Below are 25,242 nucleotides of genomic sequence, written 5' to 3'. Positions count from 1 at the left end.
CTGTACCTTCATACATGATAATAACTTATCGCTTAGAAAAGAAGTCTTAACTCTAAACTCTGCTGTTTATAAGGAAAAGGAAACCAGGAAATACCACAGAGGATTATAGCAAGTCAAAGTCGAAAGAAAGGATATCCATAATCTGCGATTTTCCTTCAAGAAACGGAAACATGTCAACAGTGTCAGGTGACTGCGCCCCCCTTTTAACTGACTTTGTTTGTTCACATTATTTATTATTATTATTATTATTATTATTATTATTATTATTATTATTATTATTATTATTCAGAACACTTGAATACATGGACAAAATCCTGCTGGGTTGCAGATGCCACCCTGCCTCTACTAATGTTTGCATCCCTGATTCTTATTTGGGAAACCTCCTGATAAAATCCACATTCTCAGGTTCTCAGGGATATAATGCAGGTGAGATCTGTGGGAATGCTTAGCTCATCCTTCAGATGTTTCAGCATTCAAGAAGACAAGAGGCAAACTAATGTCTTGGCCATGGAGGCATAGTTGGAGATACTGACAATGAAGATGGTGCTCCAAGCTACTGCAGAGTGTCTTACCCAATGGAGACCTAGTACACCACTCACATATGAGTTTCCCAGAAAGCCCAAGAGGTCTTGTCACTCAGAAGTAGTTTTTTCAGACTGTGGGTAGTGAAGAAGTTGGGAGTTTCTTTCTGGTTAGCTGCTGTCTAGCTATATTTAAGGGACTAACCCTTTTTGGTAGAAGTAAAAGGCACTCACAGAAACTACAACCTGGAATACTAGAATAGTCCTGTATTGTGTTCGACACCTACTAGGACTCCTTGCTCTCACCACTTCACCAATAACTTAAAATGCTGCTGCTATAGCGGACCTACGAGTGATCCATCAGGAAAAATACCATGGTCCCACATGCATCAAATCCCTAAGGTGAGCTGAAAGTCCAGTCACTGAATTGGTTAATATACAAGCAGCCTATTGACTATGTGAGTCCAGTCCTGAAGGACCAAGTTTAAGTTGTTGACAAGTCTGCTGCTGCTGCCAAGTCCCTGGTTCATGAATGCAATGCATAAATGTCCCCTGGAGTTAAATAGCAGAACTTCCACTGGAGAGCTGCCTGTCATTAGTACAGCCTCTGCTGGTACTAACTGGTGAGAAAGATGTTTGAGGACTATTGCCAGAAGATGCTAGCATAGTAGTTCAACACTGTCCGACAGCACAGCTTCCAGTAGTAACAAGCTCTGTCAGTAGCGCAACCTCTGTAGACAGAGTACCCATTCTAAGGACAAAGTTCTTTACCATTACTATCTGTGTTTACTGGATGCCTCCAATAGGGCAGTCTCTATTACTAGAGTGCTAGTAATGGCAAAGAAGTTCCTCACTGTCTTGGGATTGGCAAACATGGAGGTGTCCAACAGCATGGCTCTTGTTGCTAACATTGCCACTGTTGATATACTGTAATGCTTTTAAACACTGAGAAAAAAGTCTCACAAAGCCTTAGTAACATGGCTCGTGTGGTTACTATGCCCCTCTTGACAGTATGTTTCTCAACTAGCACAGCTCCGGGAGAGAAAAGCTGGAAGGTTTTGCAATTAGAGAAGGAAAAGTCTATTATTATGGTTCTGTGATATTTATGTTTTTGTTATTTATGTCAGCTATTGAGTATAAAAGTCATGTGGATATAAAGCACAAATTTTTATGATTTTTGTATTTTTAACAAGTTTACGATTAATTCTCTCTGAACAGCCCCTACCTACATGGGTGACAGAATTAATTCATCTCCCAACAATCTCTAGACATAACAACGTTACCCAATGTCAAGTAAATTATCAGAGAATGGAATTTACGACATCATTAGACACCACCAGAATCTCTCGGTACATAATCAGGGAATTGATGCTTCAATATGGAATATTCAAAATCATGACAGATTCCTATCCAAAAGGCAAAGCTGAACACTGAGGTGAATTCCTTGCCAACTGCATATCACTAAACAAAAATTATGCATTTCTGTACACCAGCTCGCTAAACAGTTTCCACTTATTAACTACTCAGAGATTAATTAACAACCTATACTTACAGCTAAACTTTATATACAATCATTACTTTAAAGAGACAGTATCATGAATTAAGTGAAGAGCATTAGCCCATATTTTCACTCAGTGAGCTGGGATATAATAATGAGAAAAAAATATTGCCTTTAATGGGAAACTACTGCTGATGGAGTGAGGCTTTGGAATGGAGACTCCACTTCATTTATTTTATAAACTGTAATTCCATAATTAGGTCTTCCATTCTTAAGCTTCACATGGCACATGTAAAATATGGGGTTTGTCTACTGCATTGGTGGATACTGTTCAATATTCCCTATGCATTACTGTGAACCAAACTCTTAAGCACTGAGAAAAACAAAACTACTGCCTGATGTACAAAAATATGACGAAATTCAAGAGTTTACTATTAAGTATAAGTTCAAAATTTATAATGAATTAATCATACCTTATGAGCATCCATCTCAGATTTGAGTTTTGTCTGTGCCCACTTAATCTTGACTTCTCTGCTGTTCACCTCTTCTTTTAACCTTTCTATTTCTCTCTGGTTGAAATTATTTTTTTGTACCTGGACAGAGTAGTAACATTTATATAATTTCATAATGAAGCGATTATTCAGGTTCATTTAATCCTTATTATCATAAGTACATATTCTCTATAGTACTACAAAACACCATCAATGTGAATTAAACTGGAACATTAAAAATTTGACGTCAGATTCTACAAAACATTAATGCAATAGTCTGAAGGTCTTTGGATTAGCCTGCAACTATTTCCCATACCTTTGTATCCAAAGTCTGGCACAACCGGGCTCTTTCCGACACCAACATTTTGTTCTTATTTTGAAGTTGTTCTCTCTCCTTTTCCATATCCTTCAGCTTTTTCTCAATAACCTCCTTTTGTTTTCTTGCAACTATTACCTGAAAAAACATTCAGCATGAAACACATACAAGACTGTAGTATTACATGTCGTACAATACACTAAATCATTTGCCAACAAATTTGACTGTACCTATAAAAGCAATGTGTGAAAGTAAAACTCATCCACTTCAGATTTATGCAGAACGATTAACCCTCACAGTCCAGTCTAAAATATATTAAGCACATCTCTAGACCAGGCTAAATTTAAGGATGGCCAAATTAAAAAAACCCATCAATGCAAAGAGGACAGTATGCATATGCACATGGTATAAGACAAAATATTCTAAAATAATTTCTGTACTTTCCATGGGAAGTTGAAAGTAAATATTTCCAACCCTGTGTGGGGCATCTTTACTAACAGTTACAAAAAAATGTGCTAATTTTACCAAGTTATAAATAATTTTTCTAAAATCAGTAACAAATTCTGAGTACATTCCTTGTAATTACGACACATCCTTGGATGGGAACGGTGGACAACATTCCCCTCCGACATCTTAAGGCAAACTGATCTCTCTCTCTCCTGTACTGACTAGCTATTACAATTGCCGTAAGAGTTGCCATGAGTCATTTATGGTCCAGTTATTTAACACCCGCAAAATTCATTCAAACCATATGGCGTAAATGTTGATTGTCAGAGAACGATATCTGGAATTTATCCTAGAGCTATAAACAGCCATTTGATGACGCCCGCTCACAAAGGGCTAAGAAATTAAGAGTACACCACTACACAAAGAAACCAATAACCGATAACTGAAAATCTGCAATTTTCAGCGCCGATAAACACTGAAAATTGCCAATTTTCGGTTATCATCATGCCATCAGAATGGAACCCCTACCAATAACCAGGGACTGCCTGTATTTTTAATCATGCAGTATTATACAGAATACAGCATCTGACATTGGAAGTTCACAAAGTGAACAAAGCACACAGCCATCTATTGACAAAAATACATACTAAACATTTCCTATGGGGAGAAGAAATATAAAAAATGGGAATTCATCAAAGAAGAGTTAAATCAGGAAGACAGAAATAAGTAGAAATATTTTATGAGAAAGTATGAGTATTCTTGTGATTGTAAGAAGAATACATGGTAGCTAATAATGAGAATATTCGGGATAATCAGGGAAGGGATCAAAGAAACAGGTTCTTCTTCCTCACGTTCTTCTGTTCTTTGCAAAAATTCCTAACAGCAGAATAGGTTCGTGCAGCAAAATTTAAGGGTGGCAAAGGGGAGCTATACCAAAATCAAATGTAAATACCTGTAGCATAAATATCAAAAAAAGTATTTTATAAATATCTAAGACTACTACGCACCTCTCTCTCTGACGTAGCATACTTGATGACCATTGACTCTTTATCTTTGTTTGCTGCCTCATACTGATGAGTCATGCGCTCGAGACGTGTCGTTAGTTCGGAGCGGATCTTTATATTTTCAGCCATGTAACTTTCTTCTGCTTGCTGCAATTTTGCTTGCCAGTTGCAGATATCTGCCTGTGCCTAAAAGAAAGGAAAATCTGATTTCCAGAATGATCATTAGGGTTTAAAAACTTTAAAAGACTCATGTTTGACTGTCCTTGCATAAAGTTTCAAATACATTAACAATATAACATTGAAAAAACTGAACCTGCACTTTATTCCATGTCTCTTAAAAACTGATACAGTTATTGTATGAAGTTTTATGCAAATTACCGAGATAAAAAAAAAAATCTGAAAAAATTACAAATTTAAAATCAATTTGTATTTTACATAAGTAAAAAACCTTCAGTCTTAATGTAAGGATAAATTCTCTGGCACTAGCTGGAGTCCAGTTAAAAATAGGACAAGGAGTTGGTGGCAACAGGAGTCAGCCAATAGGAGAGTAGGAGGAAGATGCACGACCTGCTTTACCCCCACTATGCATCATCATACCAGTTTCTCTCTAACCATCTTCGTAGCAAGACGGTTCGGTGCCCATCTTTCACAAGAGGCCGGTTATTTCACACTGCCTGCCTGCTTACGCCTTCAGTGTTCTGGTTTTTTCTCTCTTTTTTTGTTGTTTGTATTTTGTGATTTTGTATCTTTTGCATTTTATTTGCATTTCCCAAGATGCAAGCCTGTGTTTCAGCTAAGCCTCCCAGGCATCAGAGACGTGTCCTGGAGATGGTAGCAACCCTTGTTCTCGTAACTTGTCTTCTTTGTCTACATACCCACATCCCACTTCAATATTTTTTCTGTGGGTAGCAACTAGTCTCAGGGTAGTCATGTCCTGGTTTAGATTTGCTGTCATCTACACCAGGACCAGCATCTCTGACAATCAGCCCTTATACTGTAAAGGTATGCAGCTAGGAGGTTCCTAGGTTCAAGTTTCATATCAGTACACAACACCACTGGGGTCATGCCTTATTGTCCTGGTCCTCTCTTACATTAACATAATTTTTGGAGGAGTTGGTAAACAAGTCACAATCATAAAATGTTAAAGAGACAAGCGGATAAAAAATTTTTGTGTACTCACTTGGCTGGCTCAATTAGTTGAATAAAGGGCAAAAATCAGAGTGGAAAATGTTGAGACTGGATAGCCAAAAAAAAAAATGAACAGGTGAAAAATACGACATACAGCAATGCAAGCTGGGGAGCAAACAGCTGCAAAGGACCTAGCATACTACAGATAGGACCTGTTTCCAACGTCTCTTTGGCCGCTAGCTGATTCACGTACTTTGTTTTTTAACCTTTCCCCTGATCCAACAAGCCTTTTCTACAATTGTGTCCAAATTATTTAACCTTGTTTTAGAATGGAATGGAATATAAAATCTAACACAAAGGCCAAGTGCTGGGACCTATCAGATCATTCAGCAGTGAAAGGGAAACAGAGTAAGACCCAGAAATATACAGAGACAGGAGAACGAAAAACAGAACAGGGGAATGGCATAGCAAACCAATGCAAGGACAGTACATGAGACAGACTAAAGAACTGGCCAGCAATGAAACATGGCAATGGCCACAGAGGGGAGAACTCAAGAAGGAAAACAGATGGAATGCTAACAACGGCACAAGATCAGGTCCTAAGAACAAGATATGTCCAAAGAATAATAGATGGAAATAACATCTCACCCATATGCAGGAAGTGCAACACGAAAGGCGAGACCATAAACCACACACCAAGCGAATGTCCAGCACTTCCACAGAACCAGTACAAAAAGAGGCATGATTCAGTAGCAAAAGCCCTCCACTGATGCCTGTGCAAGAAACACCAGCTAGCCTTGCAGTAATAAGTGGTACGACCACCGACCTAAGGGAGTGATAGAAAATGATCATGCAAAGATCCTTTGGGACTATGGTTACAGAACAGATAGGGTGATACGTGCCAATAGACCCGACTTGACACTGATTGACAAAATCAAGAAGAAAGTATCACTCATTGATGTCGCAATACCATGGGACACCAGAGTAGAAGAGAAAGAAAGAGAAAAAATTGATAAGTATCAAGACCTGAAAATAGAAATACGAAGGATATGGGATATGCCAATGGAAAGTGTACCCTAGACACGATCCCAAGATCCCCGAAAAGGAACCTGGGAAAACTAGAAGCCGAAGTAGCTCCAGGACTTAAGCAGAAGAGTGTGCTATTAGAAACAGCGCACATAGTGAGAAAAGTGATGCACTCCTAAGGAGCCAGGATGCAACCCGGAACCCCACACTATAAAAACCACCCAGTCAAATAGGATGACTGTAATGACAAAAAAAAAAAAAATACTAAAATAAAATAAAATATAATAATAATAATACAGTAATAATATAATCTATATATGTGTGTAAAGCAATACTACAGGTAATTAAAGCTGCAGTCATAATTACTGAACTGTCAGTCCAGCTTGTCCATCTGAATTTGGGTATCATCATCGTAGCTTGAATTTGGGTTATAGGCATGGTACATAATGTCACTAAGGTTGGGACATGTCATCTTAACCTTCTCTTATATTATCATTGTTTGAAACAGTATGGGTACATCAACAATAATAATAACCTTACATGCCAAGAAATCTAGTTCCGATACCACTCCTAACACTATACAGTACAAGTTTAATGACATATCAAATGACTATCTGTATCTGCAAGGCTCTTAGTGAACACGGTCAACTTACCTGTGCCAGTGATTTTTCAAGTGTTTCAATCTGCAGTCTGTATATTTCAGGAGAATTGTCCGCTTGTAAACGATCAACTTCATTTTCCAATCTGATGATAAAAGCAAGCAGGTAATATCTTTACCTCTAAAAAAGAAATAATTCACAAAAACATCTGTAATAAGGCATCAACTTCAAAAGATAAAAGGCTGCTGTAACCCATTAACATATACTGTAGCCTACATGACACTAATCAATATACAGTACAGTAGTAGTTATCCTGTACTGTACTCACTTTGTATCAAACTGCAATTTTAAGCAAACAATGGAATCTCAATACACTAATGAACTCCAGTATCTCAAATAATTACAAAAAACACAATTAATAAACTTGTTTCATATATATATTATATATGATGCATGCATAATCTTAATTCTGCACTGGAATCCAGTTCAAGAAAAAAGTCAAGATTACAGAAAAGATCACAACCACAAAACACTTCCTTTTGGAAGAACTAACCAATGAATAGCAAATATACAGTACATTTCTGGCATAACAAAAAAATTTATAAACAATTATTGTCTCCTCTAAACCATTACTTAACAAATACCTATATTCATTGGCATTACCAGGATGGAATATAAAATCCAAACTGTTTCTTAGGAGTAGTTAACTAACAACTAAGACACACCATTATAGTTAGACCGTCTTTTATTTGCAAGCATTTTTATTTGAAGATTATAAATGGTTTAAAAATGTTTTTCATGATTATCCTATATGATGCAAAACCACTGCTTGAAAAAACCATGAGCTGCTTTTTTGTAGGAAAGAGGCAACAACAGACTACCAAGCTTCAGCTTATCCAAAAACAACCTAAAACTAAATAAAGTTTTGTTTCACAACAAGCCCATTCTTTAAAATCTGTCTAAATCTGTGGTCGTCAGTGACATCCAAGACACTTTATTCTGAATCCAAAAAAAGCTGTAGTTGGCTGGCAGCATTATGCATGTGCTCGCAGATCCTCAAGTCCTCAATGGATCGGAGCCTTACTTTCTGTGTCTGCCAAGTGGCTAACAGCTCCCTTATTTCCTAGACTGCTACTGAATGATTTAAAAGTATTTAATTCTTCAATCCCACAAGTATACATGGGTACTGTAGTTCTTTTCTTGGTATTTAACTCTCCAATCCCACAAGTATGTAGTCCTTTTCTTCATCTTTTCCACTCATGCAATGAAAGGTATTAGTGAGAATTCCCTTAGATTCCACAGTACAGATTTTCATCTATGGCTACAGGATTTTCACAGCAAGAAGTTGGTGAACAAGGCATATCATAAGTATATATATACTTATTCTGGTTTCGTTGAGAGGAGAATGCTGCTTTCATTCTCTTAGCACAAGGTTTTAGTTTTGACTGCAATCAATAAGTTATGATAACTATTGAGTGATTTACCAGTAGTTATTTTCTAAGTTAAGAAGGCAATGGTTTGTACCCAGTATAGATACATGAGATTTTGGACTGTACATTTGGACTGAAAGATAAATATAGTACGGTAAAGTTTCTTAAAATAATAACAAAAAGACTTTACAAAATGAGAGCAAAACAATTTTAGTATAGTGGACACCTTTCCACAAGACAACTCAAGAACTCATGACTCAATGTATCCAGCCCACAAGTGTAAGTAAAATGATTCAAAACAAGTGTCTTGTAGTCTTAAAAAATGACAAACTGATACATTATTTGCAAAACCCTGTATTTCAAATAATAATACCGTGTGTAATGGACATTTAGCTATAGATTTGGCTATATGCACTAACAATAAACATTATTTTTTGAACTAGCTATGTGGTGACATCATCACATTTACAGCTATGTACAGCCGCTGGCAATTTAACAGAAAAAAATATAATTTGACTTACCTTTCCTTCTCTTGATGTAGAACATTACACTCGTCTAACATACTTGTGATGATTCTTATAAGATTTTCTTTGGAAGTTGAGGAAAAATCAACCTTCCTCACATCACTCTCATACACTGGACTAGAATTTGTACCATTTTCTTCTGTAATGGGAGAGGAAGTCTCACTGCTCTCAAATGGTGAATCGGATTCCGTTTTCGAGGCCTCAGCAGCATTGGCAGTACTTTCGTATTCCACAACACTGTCGTCTTGTAACATATTATTTGTGTATGGGAAGAGCACTTGCTCATCTTCACTGTCACTCACTGCATTCAAAAGCTTAGAACCAAAGTCATTGCAGAGACTCTCAGGCCCAGTTTCCAGTTGAGATAAAGTCTTTTCTTCAGAATCCATTACAGAGGAACCATTACTATCAGAAGACATTTCATTAACCGGACTTTTGGGTCTTTCAGTATCAGTTTTAGATGTAACTGCAGCAATCACCCCTTCTTTGCAAGTAGTAGATGGAGATTCAGACGTGGCATTTCCTTCTGAAACACCTATTTTGGATGGAATTAAATCCATGTTATTTGTTCCATAATCAAGTCTTCTTAACTTTTCATGAATGACCTGTTCTTCATTTTTTGATCCTGATTTAGTCTGGACATCAGAACATCCTTCATCCATGGTGAACAACCTTTCATACTACAAAGAAATGTTTTCTAGAGAGACATGCTGAGGTCATCTGAAACAAAAGAAAAAACTGCTCTGAAAGATAACCATTAGAGTAAGGGTAACTTTATAAGCTTCAAATATATTACAGAACTTTCATGAGTTTGGGCACTGATTACATAAGGCATGCTATAAACTATAAAACAAACACTATTATGACCGTCCCGTAAAAAGCTTTCTTATTTTTATATGCTATCATGTGATACCTACTTTTTACAAAAAGTTCCTATTTGACAGTTTCATTAGGAAATTTTCAAATAAGTTTACTCCTAAATAAAAATGCAAATTCCAGATAAAAACATAATTATGTGAAATAAGAATTTCCATGATAAAATTCACTTTTAGTTTTCTGTAAAAGAAAACTATTGAGAATGGCTATTTGTCTGTCTGTCCGGACTTTTTCTGTCCGCCCTCAGATCTTAAAAATTACCGAGGATAAGAGGGCTGCAAATTGGTATGCTGATCATCCACCCTCCAATCATCAAACATACCAAATTGCAGCCCTCTAGCCTCAGTAGTTTTTATTCTATTTAAGGTTAAAGTTAGCCATGACTGTGCATCTGGCAACGCTACAGGTGCCAAAAACACAGGCCACCACCGGGCTGTGGCTGAAAGTTTCATTGGCCGCAGCCGTGTTCCATGGGCCATGACTGAGAGTTTCACACAGCATTATATGCTGTACAGAAAACTCGACTGCGCCAAAGAAACTTCGGCGCATTTTTTACTTGTTTATATACTCAGCTCTCTCATAGAGTAGTTGCATTCCCCATGTCGGCCGGACGATGATAGAACATTAAAGTTAAAAAAGTTGCTGTAATAGGATCATTTACTTTGAACTGTCTACTGACCCAACCCTTTCGGATTTCAGTATCTATTGCTTTCCGTTTTAGATTTTTCTCCATCCACTTGAGTTGTGAGGTTGGGGGGTGATACATAAGAGGGGCAATTTAATTATAAATTTTTATATTTCTGAAATGAATCTTACTTCTCTGGAATGACAGCTGATTCCTACAATGAACCAAGATGAGAAAAGATGAGAGGACAAAACATAATTACCCCTAAGGAAACTGCTGATTATAATCATCTGTTAGTACTGACAACTCTCTCATGAAAGAGGGTCTTAAGAAAACTGAAAGTGGTTGCTAATGTTAGCACAACATGGAATTTTACTTTCAGGAGAGATAAGAAAGAAGGCTCTAAGTTATTGTGTGCCTTTGACATAAGTAAATAAGGATTCCTAGGGTTTAAAAATGACATTTATATGTCATTTTTAAACCCTAATTACTGGGTAAGTATATATAAAACTTTATTTTATTATAAAAATGTCATTTTTATACAAGTAACTTACCCAGTAATTACTTAGCTGAATTCACATTGAAGAGGGGGGGGATTTATGGACATCTTGTACTCTATACATTAATACAGTAATGATAATGAAATGAGAGCAGAATAAATAGGTTTAGCATTGAAACAATGCTTGTTGTTTCTCACCTGGTGAGAAAGCTGCACAGGTAGATACTGCCTCTGGTTGGCGCTCATCTCAACCAAATAACGGCATGGCAGTGAGTGACTTAAAACGGAGGAGTACTCCAATCACTAAATGTATGAAATAAACTTTTAACGAAGAAATCTCCGACTTAGCAAAGCCAACAACATTGACCCTGGGGGCAATGCAATAAAAACAAAACCAGAGAAATAGTCACCTTCACCATTAATAAAAACAGTAATATATAAATAAACCACCAACCTACACAGAAAAACTGGTGGGCACTCTAGGTATTGAAACCCTCCAGGCTCCCATGAACTCAACACCTTGTCAAGGCGAAGAGATAGGAAAAAGCGGAAGTGTTGCTTCCTACGTTCCCTTCCCAAACACTACGCCAGCCATGGACAACAGTCCAAGTGTACTGCAGTCTTCGTAAGTCGTCTCCACGTCTCGCAAATAATGCATGGCAAAAACAGGCCTAGATTTCCAGAATGTAGTCTGTAAGATGGAAGCCAGAGAAGGATTGTGCTTCAAAACACAACTGATGTAGCCACTGCTCTCACGTCATGCACTCTAACAAAAGAAGTCAAGGGTAAGGGAACAGACAGCGTCACCTTGAGAAAAACCTATCCTTCTGTCTATTGCGAGAAGTTCGCTCACTCTTTTCGTAGTGGCTAGAGCAACTGGAAAATTAGTCTTCTTAGTAAGATTCCTCAATGACGATGAACTCATGGGTTCAAATCATGAGTCAGATAGCCACTCAAGGACTACGTCTAAGGACCAAGGGCATATACCTCCTCGTTGACCTTGGTAGTGTCGAAAGACCTAATAAGATCTGAGAGATCCTGGTTGAAAGAAATGTCTAAACCTTTGTGTCTAAAGATTAAGCTAAGCAAAGCTCTATATCCTTTTATCATAGATGAAGGAAGGCTGCCACTGGAACTATAGTGGTTTCAGAAGATTAACAGCCCTCCTAGGGCTGGCCCGAAGGATTAGAGGTAGAGTAGGATGAGGATGAGGAAGAGGAGGAGGAGAAGGAGGAGGACGAGTCGGAGGAGGCAGAAGAGGTAGAGGAGGATGAAGAAGAGGAGGAGAAGGAAGACAAAGAGGAGGAGAAGGAGGACTAGTCAGAGGAGGCAGAGGAGGTAGAGTAGGATGAGAAGGAGGAGGAGGAGGAGAAAGAGTTGGAGGAGGTAGAAGAGGATGAGGAAGAGGGGGAGGATGAATAGGAGGGGGAGGAAGAGGGGAGGAAGAGGAGGGGGAGGAAGAGGAGGGAGGGAGGAGGAGGAAGAGGATGAGGAAGACGAGTCGGAGGGAGATGAGGAGGAGGAATGACAGGAAAAATTCTAGTGCTGTAAAAGTAAGACGAAGAAAAGAGATTGGCGTATATACAAAAAAATTAATAATGAACTCATCGACAGTTTCTTCCTAGCATTAAAGAAGTGTCGGTACCAAACACGGCGCCCACTTTACACGCAAACCGACAGTTACCGAAACAGAGGGGCGCGACGGCGGATAGGTTAGGTCGAACACTGCCGAGGTGGGCGTAGCATTCCGGAACGTCCCTAGCGATGGAGGTGGGCGGACTACGCCCTCTCTTAGATTTCTACCATCTCTATGAGCGCTGATTTATCCACGAGTTCTTCACCTAACCAATAAACAAAATAAACTTCCTTACGCCGCGACAGTTTTGCTTAAGGCCTTGGAAAAACTGGTCTGCGGAAGATCACGGCAGGATAAAAGGACGACATTTCAAGGTGTCCGAGGCACGAATTAATGGAAATTGGGGGCTGTATGCACGACTACTTTCATAAATAATTCAAGCAAAATCACTTAAAATGTCTATTTTACCTGTTTATTGTTCCAGATGATGTATTGATATTGACCTGGATCATCTGTTACGATTTGGTCGTTGACAGTGTGTCAAAATTATTTCCGAGTTGGAGAAGTTATCTTGCGCGGAAATAATTGTCAAAAATGAAAAATTATTTACAATAAACCTCAAAAAATTCAAAAATATTATTTTATATTTCCTTTAAAAATAGTGAACATTACAAATATGTATTAATATTTGGAAATAACTTAGTACATTATCAGTATTGCGATACCTTTATAGATAGAATTGCAGTTCTATCAAAGATCTTTTTTCTCTTAAGATATTAATAGATCTCCAACAAAATAAACAGAACTTTTATGGTCACCTAAATTGAAGTTAAGAGAAATACAGACCATTTTCGAAATTTTAAAGCGAATTTTATAGCAAATTAATTATAAAGACTCATATTTTCAAAGGAACAAATTAAAATTTAAACATTTATGGGGAGAGCAGATTGTTTGTCCTGTGTATGCTGGCTAAAAGCTGCCTATATCAAAGCTGGCAAATATATTTCGCGTTTCCCGAATTTTACGTCAACAAATGTTTGTAAACACTGGAATCAAATTACATCTAGTATATCACATGTTACGTAACTGGTCTTCGACAATAGTAATTAAAATGCACCGGAAGGATCTATTATCTTAGTTATAAGAGGATTAATATACTATAATCAATCCTTTTAAGCTGCATCCCATGCACACGTACAAATACAAACTTTTTTGGGATTTTTCTGAAAATGGACTTTAACATCATTATTTAGATTTGACTTAACTTTTTATAAGATACGATGTTGTTTCGGTTGTTGTTTCTTGTTTCTTAATATTGATATATATTACAATCTTTAAATAATTACCATCCTTCAGTTAAATTCGTAATTAAACAGAAACTGACACAGTAGGCTATTACATCTTTCCTAGCCCGGCAGGGGGTTAGTGCTGTCTTTGCACCTCACCGGGTACACTGTAGGCATTACCAAAGGTTCTTTGCAGCGTCCCTTCGGCCCCCAGCTGCAACCCCTTTCATTCTTTTTACTGTACCTCCATTCATATTATCTTTCTTCCATCTTGCTATCCACCCTCTTCTAACAATAACAATTCACAGTGCAACTGCGAGGTTTTCCTCCTGTTGCACATTTCAGACCTACCTACCCTCAATTTCCTTTCCAGCTCTGAATAACCTCATAGGTCCCAGTGCTTGGCCTCTGTCCTAAACTCTATATCCCATTCCATCCCATCTTTTTTAGGAATTCTTGTATTCCGTTCCGAACTTGGCTGCCCAAAATTCAAAGTTTATGGAAAAGATAAGCATTCAGATTCATGTACACATGCCTTTTCAAACCATTCAAAAACTACAAATTCTGGAGTTGTTTCGAGTTCATTTTGAAGGGTTTATAATATAGGTGACAGTGAGGCAGTGAACATGAAATGGGTCATCTTCCAGAGGGTCATAGCCCTGAGTTTTTACATGAAGCGCATTAAAGAATAGGGAAAAAGTATTATGAAATTAAATATTCTTGTTAAGGATGATGAATGATTCTCCTCATGCCCAACACATTGCGAGACAGAAACTTTCTCAACTTCTAAACATTACCCAAATATTAAGCCATAAATATCGTTTAACAACGAATTCATTATTCCGTGGAAATAAACTTACACCCTACCATATTGGAGGTGGGTTCAAAATGATTCTTGGTGCAGAATCCGAGTTCGATGGTAACTTGTAACTTTTTACTCTCTTGATAGTCGAGTGGTCAGTCGATTATTATCGTTGTTTCTGAATCAAAGGCCCCCCGGTCCAAATCTTGGCCGGGGACAGAAGCACTTATCATTTATAGTTCCCTTTTAGAGTAAGTTATTCCCAAAGTATAGTGAACTCCATAACATACGACATTTGTGGCTTAACACTTGTAAAATTAAAAGTCTAGGTTGCATAAGTAATAAAAATTCAAATATGTATGTATATATATATGTGTGTGTGTGTGTGTGTGTGAAGTCTGCTTGGAGTGTATTATATCTGTATCCTAAAGCCTTGACTCATTCTAAGGGAGCATTGTCCAACATGTACCACTTGTTATCACTACAGTAGCAGTTTCAGTAAACAGGCTAACCTAACGTGCACGGTGGGCTCAGGAGGAAGAGGTTTTCCCTCCTTCATCAAAGGGTTCATAACCCTCAACTATGCGCTCCTACCTCTGCCTTCGGTTATGGTGCTTTAGAATCTCTAGGTTCTGGCATTTCCTGGGACTGCAGTGCCCAAGTAGAACAGCTTACTACCACTGAGGTAGCAGTCAGTTTTATACTTACTGACGTGACCTGGAAAGAGAGTATGATCTGGAAGTGTTTGGAGGGAGGAGACGATTAGGATCTCAGCGATTCCTAGAGGGGAAAGGAAAACCCACAATAACCAGGAAGTAGTAGACTGTACAAGATAGAGGTAAAACTGCACAGCGTTTGTTTGTATGTCCAATGTAATGCCGATGAGCCTAACACTGGCGATTTTCTTGCATAGGAGTTACTCGACGATTATTCAGTTATTAAATGGGACATGACCATTGGCTAGTTTTCACTCTGTAGCCAACCCTTGCTAGGGGAAAAGAATTAGTAACGGAAAAATTATGTACACACACACACTCGTGCATGTTTGTGTGTGTGTGTGTGTGTGTACGCGCGCGCTTATGTGGGTGTACGTGCGCGCGCGCGTGTGTGCGTCATTTTTCCGTTACTAATTCTTTTCCCCTAGCAAGGGTTGGCTACAGAGAGAAAACTAGCCAATGGCCAAGTCACATTTATTTAACTGAATAATCGTCGATTAACTCCTACGCCAGTATGTGTGTGTGTGTGACTGTATGTGCGTGTTTACTGTGCATTTATCCAAAGTCAACAAAACTTAAATACCAGCTTGTCCATAGGAAGTAAAAATCGCAAAGGATATCAGTGACACGCTTAAGATTTCAGCTGAATAATTTTTGTTGATTACCTAAACGACGAAGTAGAGTGAGTGGAACTCTCAGTCATGGCAATTCAAGATATGGTCATATTTACGCGACGAATCAGTTATCAGTGGACGGTGACTATGATCAAAGCTCAAGATTAAGACAAAGCTTAGGCTACGTTTTGGAATAAGGAAGTGATAGTAAAAAACTTACGAACTTGACCTGAGAATGTAGTTTTTTTTTTTTTTTTTTGCCAACGTGAAATTAAAAGACCGGTCTCGTAGATTTACATTAGAGTATTCTTCATTATTAAAAGATCATTCCTGAGATTACTGTTTGTCCGTCAGGGATCAGTGCTGAGGCCTTTGCTGTTCATCAAAATAATATGAAAATTGGTCTTTTATTTACAAGAACAGCAAAGATTATACAGGACGCACAAGAAATTCAACTGAGTAGAAACGATGTATCTGATTTTAATACTGATAATCTTTCTTATTTAAAAACAGCTTCCGGAGGAATAGATTCTCCTCAGAAATTGTTTATGATTTCTGAATTTTTAACGAACTCACTCCTGGTAATGGCATCCTGGTGTTTTTACAATGAACCGTCTTTAATTGCCTCCGGATGAAATGCATAATCAGGAGACGGGGAAGCGATGTTTTCGTTTAACATCACGTTGTTGTGCAGAGTTGTGTATCTTTCTTCTTCTTGGGAATTTCACATGGCTGTTACTAGGGCCAGTTTCCATGGGGAAGAGCCACTGACATGCTTAGGCTTATGACGTGTTAAATCTTATAGTAAATTGTCAATTTATAGTACATGCTTAGGTTTGTGTAAATTGTAATTTATAGGCTTACAATCTCGGATATACATGCTTAGGTTTATGACGTGTTAAAGCTTATAGTAAATTGTTAAGTTTATAGTAAATTGTGTGTTTAATTAGGCTTACAGTCTCGGATATACATGCTTAGGTTTATGACGTTTTTAAAGCTTATAGTAAATTGTTAATTGTTTATAGTAAATTGTGTGTGTAACTTATAGTAAATTGTCAATTTATACAATCTCGGATATACGATATACGTTAGGTTTATGACGTTTTAAAGCTTATAGTAAATTGTTAAGTTTATAGTAAATTGTGTGTTTAATTAGGCTTACAGTCTCGGATATACATGCTTAGGTTTATGACGTGCTAAAGCTTATAGTAAATTGTCAATTTATAGTATATTGTGTGTGTAACTAGGCTTACAATCTCGGATATACATGCTTACGTTTATGACGTGTTAAAGATTATAGTAAAATGTCAAGTTTATAGTAAATTGTGTGTGTAACTAGGCTTACAATCTCGGATATACATGCTTAGGTTTATGACGTGTTAAAGATTATAGTAAATTGTCAATTTATAGTAAACTGTGTGTGTAACTAGGCTTACAATCTCGGATATACATGCTTAGGTTTATGACGTTTTAAAGCTTATAGTAAATTGTTAAGCTTATAGTAAATTGTGTGTTTAATTAGGCTTACAATCTCGGATATACATGAGATTTGTACTGTCGCATCCACTGAAACAAGAGTAAAGATGTCACTTGTACAGAGCGTACTGATGGAGAACCTTTATTCGGAAAGATAAAAATCCCCCAAAGAACGCTTTGATTTACTCCTCAGAAACTCCTGCAGTTTAAATGCAATACGAAACTCCACCCTGACAAGTATATGCTATAAAAAACAGGTGTAATTTTTATTGGGCTATAAAAATTATAAAAAAAAAGTATTAACTCCGTAATTTAATATACCAAACCTTTCCTTTCCTCAAATTTTCTATCACACGTCATCAGAAGTCAAGGACACCGAAATCGATGCTCAGTCAATTTCTGGTAATGGCTGACACGAGCTCTACAATAATAAGTCTTTTATAAGCGATAAGGAATCACGAAACAACCCAGTTTCGCCTCTCTAAACTATATTCGTCATCTGTAAACTTCGTTAAGTTTTAAACCCTGGAAAACGGGAGCATAATTATTTTGATAAACAATTCCTGGTATGTTGCCGGTTCGCAAGACAACACTAACCTACGGCAGTTACAATATTGACATTCTTCGACGCCGACGGCTCCGGGTAACTTCAGGCTTCTTAAAAAAAAAAAAAATTAAAACACGCTTTCATTAAGATGCACTAAAAAGTAAAAAATATTTTTTTTGAGACACATCAGGGTTTTCTTACAATTAATCAAGTCTATAAAAATAAAAGCGTGGACGCCAAACATGGAAGGATGCTAAGAAAAGAATATAATATATATATATATATATATATATATATATATATATATATATATATATATATATATATTATATTTTTGTAGCATTTCCTTCCATGTTTGGAGCCCACGCTTTTTATTTTTGTAGATATGATTGTAAGAAAATCCTGGTGTGTCTCAAAAAATTATTTTTTTAATTTTTAGTGCATCTTAATAAAAGCATGTTTTAAAAAAATTAGATTTTTTATTTTATACTTTTTATGTTAGAAATTGTAACCGATTTATGATTGTAGTAAGCGAAAATGATATCTATTCATGGGGAGGGGGAGGTGGATAGGGAAGGGAGGGGGGTGAAAGAGGGAAGGGGGAGATGTTACATAGAAGACAGAGTCTACCGAGTCAAAGAAGTTGTGAAAAATCCGAAGCATTTCACACAAATCCTGAGATACTGGGAGAGGTCATTGTAGGGTCACTAGAGGTCACTGCTGACCTACTGATCATGTAAGGTTGTATTGTCACCGGAATTGAGTAACCATGCAAAATTTCAAGTCCATCGGACGAGGGGAACCAGTCGAAAATTGAGTCACAAGATTTGACCCAAACACAGAGATGCAGAAGTCAAGTTAAATAAAAGCACGTAAAACCAAGGCTAACTCGAAATTAGTCATCTGACTTTTCCTGCCTTTCTCATTGAAATTCCAACCTCATTGTCCTTAAAGGATGCTGCAGTCTTACAGATTGATGGACGTGTTTGTTCATTCACCTCTCAAACATGACTGATGGATCAGAATCTTTCTGTCTCAGTCATAGCTAAATAATTACACAGGTACTGTCGCCTCTCCGCCTGCTTCCTCTCAATATCATCATTTCATGGGACCCCTTTCCATCATACGTTGAAATGATTCTGTCTCGAGACGAATTCTTCCTTTTTCCCCAGCTGAAAGGAGTTCGTCTAATAATGGATCTACGTCCTCTAAACCATCCACTCTGAAATGTACTGCAGTATTGAAGTGAGGTAAGCAGAGGAAATCTTTTCTTCCTCCCACTCTTTCTTTCTTTCGCGAGACTAGAATATGCAAAAAAATATCACTTTGTTTTACGATTCGGCCACAGTAATTGCCCCAAGTTTCCTCTATTGTAGGCTTAGTAGCCATAACATCACGTGGCCTCACAATCTGGCTTTCAAAATTTTTTGGTTCTCTGATTATAGACAACACTTTGTCTTTAACCAAGTTGCTGAAATGACATGCACAAAAAAAGGACTGTTAATGCGCAGTAAGTTTTCAACTCAAAAATTAAATTTACTTTTCTTAATAATACTCCACCTTTTTCATGATAAATCATAATCCTTACAGAAACTAATAAAAGAGGAGGAATATTTGAACGTAAGCGTATATAAAGAGAATGAATAAATAAATCTTATATGCAATATCTAGTCCTAAGCCAGTCCAGCACGTTTACAAGATCGCTTTGAAATGCAGTTAAAAAACATTGGCGGTTACTGCCATCTACATCATACGTAAAGCTCTGGACCTCTTGCTTACGAAACTCTTTTATAAAACGCGTTATACTGTGCGTGCGTGCGTGAGTGCGCTTGTTAGTGCCAGGTCTGTAGCGCGGGCGTCACCGAGGGCATTGTGACACCGCTGGGGGAGGAGTTACACGGCGCTCTCGGGTTGCCCATTGCGAAAGCTCATGTGTCAAGAGATCACATTGACTCGTATTGCCTTTGAACACCGGAAAGAAATGGAACTCTTCACAACTCATTCTGCTTGATTATTAGTTTGATGATAAAAAAACGAAAGAACACAATCGCACATACTGTCCGCTATATGCTTCTCTTAGTTATCAGGTACAGAGAAGTGCGCCACTTGTTTGATGAAATTGTTTGCTTACTGTATACCCCATATATTTTTTAGCATTAGCCATTTCATCCAACGCAAGGTGGCTCAAGATAAAGATTAAGAAAATTAAATAAATAAAACGAAGAGTCACTACCACATTCGTTCTTTATCTGCTGAATCGTGAATGAACTCCCTGTGCAAAAAAATTCAATGATATTAGGTGCTTCATAGACCAACATAGAAGGAATCATCTACAGTAGGCTATATGGGCCTCCCTGCTTTGCGCCATTGAACTTACTCTTTCGTTTCCTAGACATTACAGCCCTTCCTTTACAATCTTTTCTTTTTATTCAGCACTTTCGAGGTATTCCTCTCCTTCTCCCGTCCAGCACTTCACATACACTTTTCACCAACATGAATAAACCATCTCAGAACACTCTGCTCCATCGTTCACCTACACAAACTTTGTACTACCCCTTTTTATCTCATTTCTCTATTCCTCTCAGTTCTTACACTACAGAACTAAACAAAAATATTCTGAACAATTTCAGGTTTCTTTCTGCTTATTTATTCGTATTTAACAAACATACTTCACTTCCACATGTGATTTTTCTTACGTGTCCCCACAGTGGTAGACATTGAATCTTTGTGGTCATAAGTTAGCTTGACTATGCTACTGATCCGGAAGTGTTTACAGTCTGTAAGCTATACCCAATCAAACTTGGCTAGTTTGAGAGCACAGTTTCCTGTTAGTATAAAGCTCCTATTAGTGCAAGATATTAAAACTTCTACATTATTCTAGAGGAAGACAAGCACGCCGTTTCGAGATTTACATTTACACTTGTGGATAACATTCGAAACAAACAAACAAAATTAAAAAAACATGCTTAATAGTTTCAGCATCCTCTTTTGCCTGAACTTCACGCAGTTTTAAGTCGGTCTTTGGGGTATCTCGGGAGAATTTGGCTTTATTCTTAAAATGAAATTAGAAACGCCTTTTACGAGATTGTAGGACAGATAAATCTGATTAACGCGATCTGTCTGTGTTAGTTGCATATGTCGATTAAGAATGCTTGTTTGCTGTCAAGTAACTCGAAGTTTCTTTCTTTTCTTCAGAACTTGTTGTGTAAAAAAAAAAGCCACGTGAATAAAATACGAACAGTACAAGAAAATTTTGCTTTGAAACTGGTTACTTGTTAGCTCCGTTTCGAAAGTGATTTTGAAAATGGGTATGTTAGCAAGATCACTGAATGATTCCCGTCAGCATAGATATTTCAATTTGATTTTTAAAATAAAGTCTTTTGGTATAATTCGTGATACAGTTATACACATATCACAGTTTCACCAAGCGGTTTGATGCGACACTATCAAACGTCACGATCTCAGTAAAAAAAAAAGTTGAAGAAATCAAGCTTTTTAAAACCTATTTAATATGACCGGGCAGCCTGCTGAGTAAATTAAAACGAACATCGATGATAGAAGAGGTATGGAAAAAAGCGCAGCATCGATGCCCGTAGTTGTAACGCCAGGTCGCTGTAACAATCAACTACAGACCAAGACTATACAGACTGATTCACTTTTGCCTCCGTCCGCAAGCTTGAAAATGGCTACAAAATTTTTTATGGTTATTTGTTTATGTACCACTGCTTGTAAATGGAATTTCTCGACGATACTGTCAGTAACATTTAACGAAAACATGATAATTAAATGATGTTCAAGATGCATATCATCTTTCGCTAATTTTCTCGTTATTTCTCCTCTAAAAACCGACTTTACATACATTTAGCCTTCTTATTACTTCATTCACATTCACATCTTCATACAGAAGAGGAACCCTGTTTCCTTTCCTAGCCCAAAAAGCACAAAAAGTAGAAAGCACAAAAAATAGAAAGGTGTTAAGAAGAAGAAGAAGAAGAAGAAGAAGAAGAAGAAGAAGAAGAAGAAGAAGAAATGATTCAACTCACGAATGAAATGACAGATCTTCAGATAATAAGGGTTGCTGCCCACTCCCAGGAAGGAAATTCCTGTAGGATATTCTGTGCGCCATGCATACGATGCAACTCGATCGTCTTGGATGAAATTTTCGTTCTCAGTTTTCATACCAGTCATCGAACTGCATGGCAACCGGAGACTGTATGCCCATTAAACACTGATTGTGAGTTCTGTCTACTGTCCTTCTGGGCATGGCCTCGGTCAGAGGATTGTATTATTTATTGCCACGTAAACTATTTTTTGTATTCATCGTTACGTCTATACTTCGACACTAATTGTAGCAGGTTACGTATTCTGAAAGAGGGGAGAACTTGTCTCCCAAAGAACTCTAGTAAACAATGTAAAATATTTTTGTAGGTTTTTATATACACTGCAGACTTGACATATGTATGTTATTACCATAATTTACTGTTTACTTATTAATAAAAAAAAAAGAGCGGGTTGGTGAAATAGGTATACGCCTTAACTTGATGAGGGCTTTTGATGTTCCGGAGGCAAGAAACGATTTACCATTTAAATATTTAATCAACTGACATATAACTAAAGTTACCAGAGAACGCACCCGACATGATAATAACAATCGCAATTTCAGTCTATCATGGGAAACCACCTTGAATTCTGGAGATAATTTTTTTATATTGATGGGTGTCCATACCACAAAAGCTGACGGTAATATAAAGGAAGTTCGAGACGACAGGTCCCGACCCTATGGACATTTATACACGTTTCAGAAACTGGGATCAAGGTATACCTTCGTGCTGTGAACAACACAGGGCCAGGGGTGATAGTGGCTGGCCCCAGATGAAGCCATGGAAAGTCTATAAGTAGTTTCTTATCCAAAGGTTGCCTTTGTGCTGTACATTAAATAATGAGGGTAAACATTATTAAAATTCTTGTCCTAGAGTAACACCTGTCATCATGAAACAAACCAAAATTCTGGCTTCAAGGGAATCAGCTTGACCAACTGCAAATTGCACTGAACTCCTAAGGTCCTTTGCAGGTTTTAGTAACGTTATGTTATTTAGAAGAGAATGTCATATGGAGAAGCCACGCTCTCGGCAAAGTAGAGGGTAAAAACTAATTCACATGACTGAAAGCTCTACTACCTGGCCCGAAGCCTTTGATGTGCTTTTGATTGCTTTATTCCTTCTAATTTATTTATTGTTTTACTTGTGAAGTATTGCAATGCTTTAATGAATACATCGTTCACTTGTTTTCCTTCTTTCCTTTTACTGCACAAGTATAATCAATATTGCAGGTATCAGAATGACCGTTTAGATTGATTGACTTTGTGAAATTGGGGCAGTCAGCCAAGCACTGGCCACTGGGCAATTTTCAGCCAATCAGCGCTTAATAGGGAGTTCAAGTGGTTGGACCGTTAGATAGAGAGAATAGAAAACAAAGAAGCTATGTACGAGTATTTAAAGAAAACGCCACAGAAGAATGGTACAGCGAAAATGGAGGCAAAGTAAAAGGCTAAAAAGTGGCTGCATGTAAGGGCGGAAGGGACGCTGACTTTAGCAACATCTACAGTACACCACGTGAAGGGTAATGATAGCACTCAACCTCCCCTCCCCTCCCCCCCAACCACCTGTCCTCTACGAGGAGAATGACCGTTTCGATTCCTTCATAACCGAACACCGTTTTTCACGTATCGCTTTCTATTAACCCCTCCGTCTCCATACCCTCAACCCCCAACCCCCCTGCCATGATATCTCAGAGGTGTAGTTGGTACCACTCTGTATGTGCTGACAATCCGCCCCTCTAGACCCATTTTCCCTGGGCACTGGGTTTACAGCCAGACTGCCCAAGTGCCTGGTTCTGAAACTAGTGGTAACGCTTTGACGCGCTTCCGGCTGTGGTCTCGGACGTGTAATATTGTAGTTTTTATAGTTATAATTGTGTGTACGTGCAATTTCTGGTGTTCTTTATGAATACTTAAAGTAAGTATCTTGCGTACATGATGTTATGCTTTGCCTAAAACAGTTTTTTTTTTCTTTTAGTGAACTGTCATTTCCTCACGCTTGAACAAACTTCCGCATGTAATTGCGGCAGTTATTTGAAGTGCACATTTGAACAATAGCACAGTTTAATTTGTCATTGATTTACGGTAGGCAATGCTTTTGCCAGATAATGTATTTTACCAGACGTAAGTGATAAATTTTTAATTTGGTTTTTAGGCTATACATGTTAATGGTAAAAACAGTTTTGAGAATGATATGAAAAAATGTTTTTTTTTTTATATGCTAGAATTTCTAGTTTATTTGCTTGTTGGCTTGTATTTGCAATCTTTAATGCTTGCTATCTGAAAGATTCGTTTGTAGCTTAGAAAAGATTTTTCTGTTGAAAAGAAGGGATTGTAAAGAAGAGATGATTTCACGTAAACGCAGCAAAAAGCGTCATTAAATGTTGTAAAGTACAGATTTAAGTGGCTCGTTGCTGTGTGTCAAACGGTGAAATAGAATGCCGGGTATAATGTGTATGTATATATATATATATATATATATATATATATATATATATATATATATATAGTATATATAAACAGAATTCCATCTAATAAAAGTAACTCATAAAAACACCTAAAAGGTACATTTTACAGCGTTATATTTCTCATTGAGAGAGACAGTTGTCTTGGAAATATAACGCTGAAAAATCTAACCTTTTGGTAATTTTATAGGATACCTTTTTATATATATATATATATATATATATATATATATATATATATATATATATATATATATATATATATATATATTCAGAAACTTACAATGATGTGAGGCATTATATACCCAAATTATTACATATAAAGATTTACTGTTTCCATTGGTCACAAGTGTTTGAAGATAGTTACTGTTGATATGCATGTTAGGAAACTCTATGATCAAACTAGCATTTTTGTTTAATAAACAGCAGCTTTTACGTATAGTATCAAGATATTGCAACAGACTTAATGTCTCATGATGTGAGGATAGCCTACTAAAAGTATGATACAAATCTTGTCACTTTCTTGTTCAAGAAGCTTAGCAAGGCGAATTACAATTTTGACCCTAACGATTATTCCTTTTTTTTTTTGCAGAGGAAAGACGAAAAATGTTCCAGTTGGTCATAACACTCCTCCTGGCCAGCCACACTTTAGCAGTGCTTGATGACAGGTATGTCTATGA

General features: G+C 37.3%; 2 protein-coding genes across 5 annotated transcripts in view; one reads left to right on the top strand and one right to left on the bottom strand.

Moving 5' to 3' along the window:
* Positions 1–13,147, bottom strand: part of LOC136829272 (coiled-coil domain-containing protein 186-like) — a 40,545-nt gene extending 27,398 nt beyond the window's left edge. For all 4 annotated transcript variants that reach the window (XM_067087614.1, XM_067087612.1, XM_067087613.1 and 1 more), the window contains exons 1-6: positions 13,029–13,147; positions 8,982–9,704; positions 7,085–7,175; positions 4,281–4,463; positions 2,827–2,964; positions 2,493–2,612 (exon numbers count right to left, since the gene is read on the bottom strand). In XM_067087614.1, the coding sequence (XP_066943715.1) occupies positions 2,493–2,612; positions 2,827–2,964; positions 4,281–4,463; positions 7,085–7,175; positions 8,982–9,646 (1,197 nt within the window). In that variant the 5' untranslated portion in view covers positions 9,647–9,704; positions 13,029–13,147. The remainder of the gene's footprint in view (positions 1–2,492; positions 2,613–2,826; positions 2,965–4,280; positions 4,464–7,084; positions 7,176–8,981; positions 9,705–13,028) is intronic.
* A 10,727-nt stretch (positions 13,148–23,874) lies between these two features.
* LOC136829271 (cubilin-like) overlaps positions 23,875–25,242 on the top strand; it is a 174,353-nt gene continuing 172,985 nt past the window's right edge. The window contains 2 exon segments of the mRNA XM_067087610.1: positions 23,875–24,015; positions 25,155–25,230. Of these exon segments, the coding sequence (XP_066943711.1) occupies positions 25,169–25,230 (62 nt within the window). The 5' untranslated portion in view covers positions 23,875–24,015; positions 25,155–25,168.

The sequence above is a fragment of the Macrobrachium rosenbergii genome, chromosome 44, assembly GCF_040412425.1.
Source record: "Macrobrachium rosenbergii isolate ZJJX-2024 chromosome 44, ASM4041242v1, whole genome shotgun sequence".
NCBI lineage: Eukaryota > Metazoa > Arthropoda > Malacostraca > Decapoda > Palaemonidae > Macrobrachium > Macrobrachium rosenbergii.
Note: the sequence above shows the minus strand (reverse complement) of the source record. Positions and strands in the feature narration are given on the sequence as shown.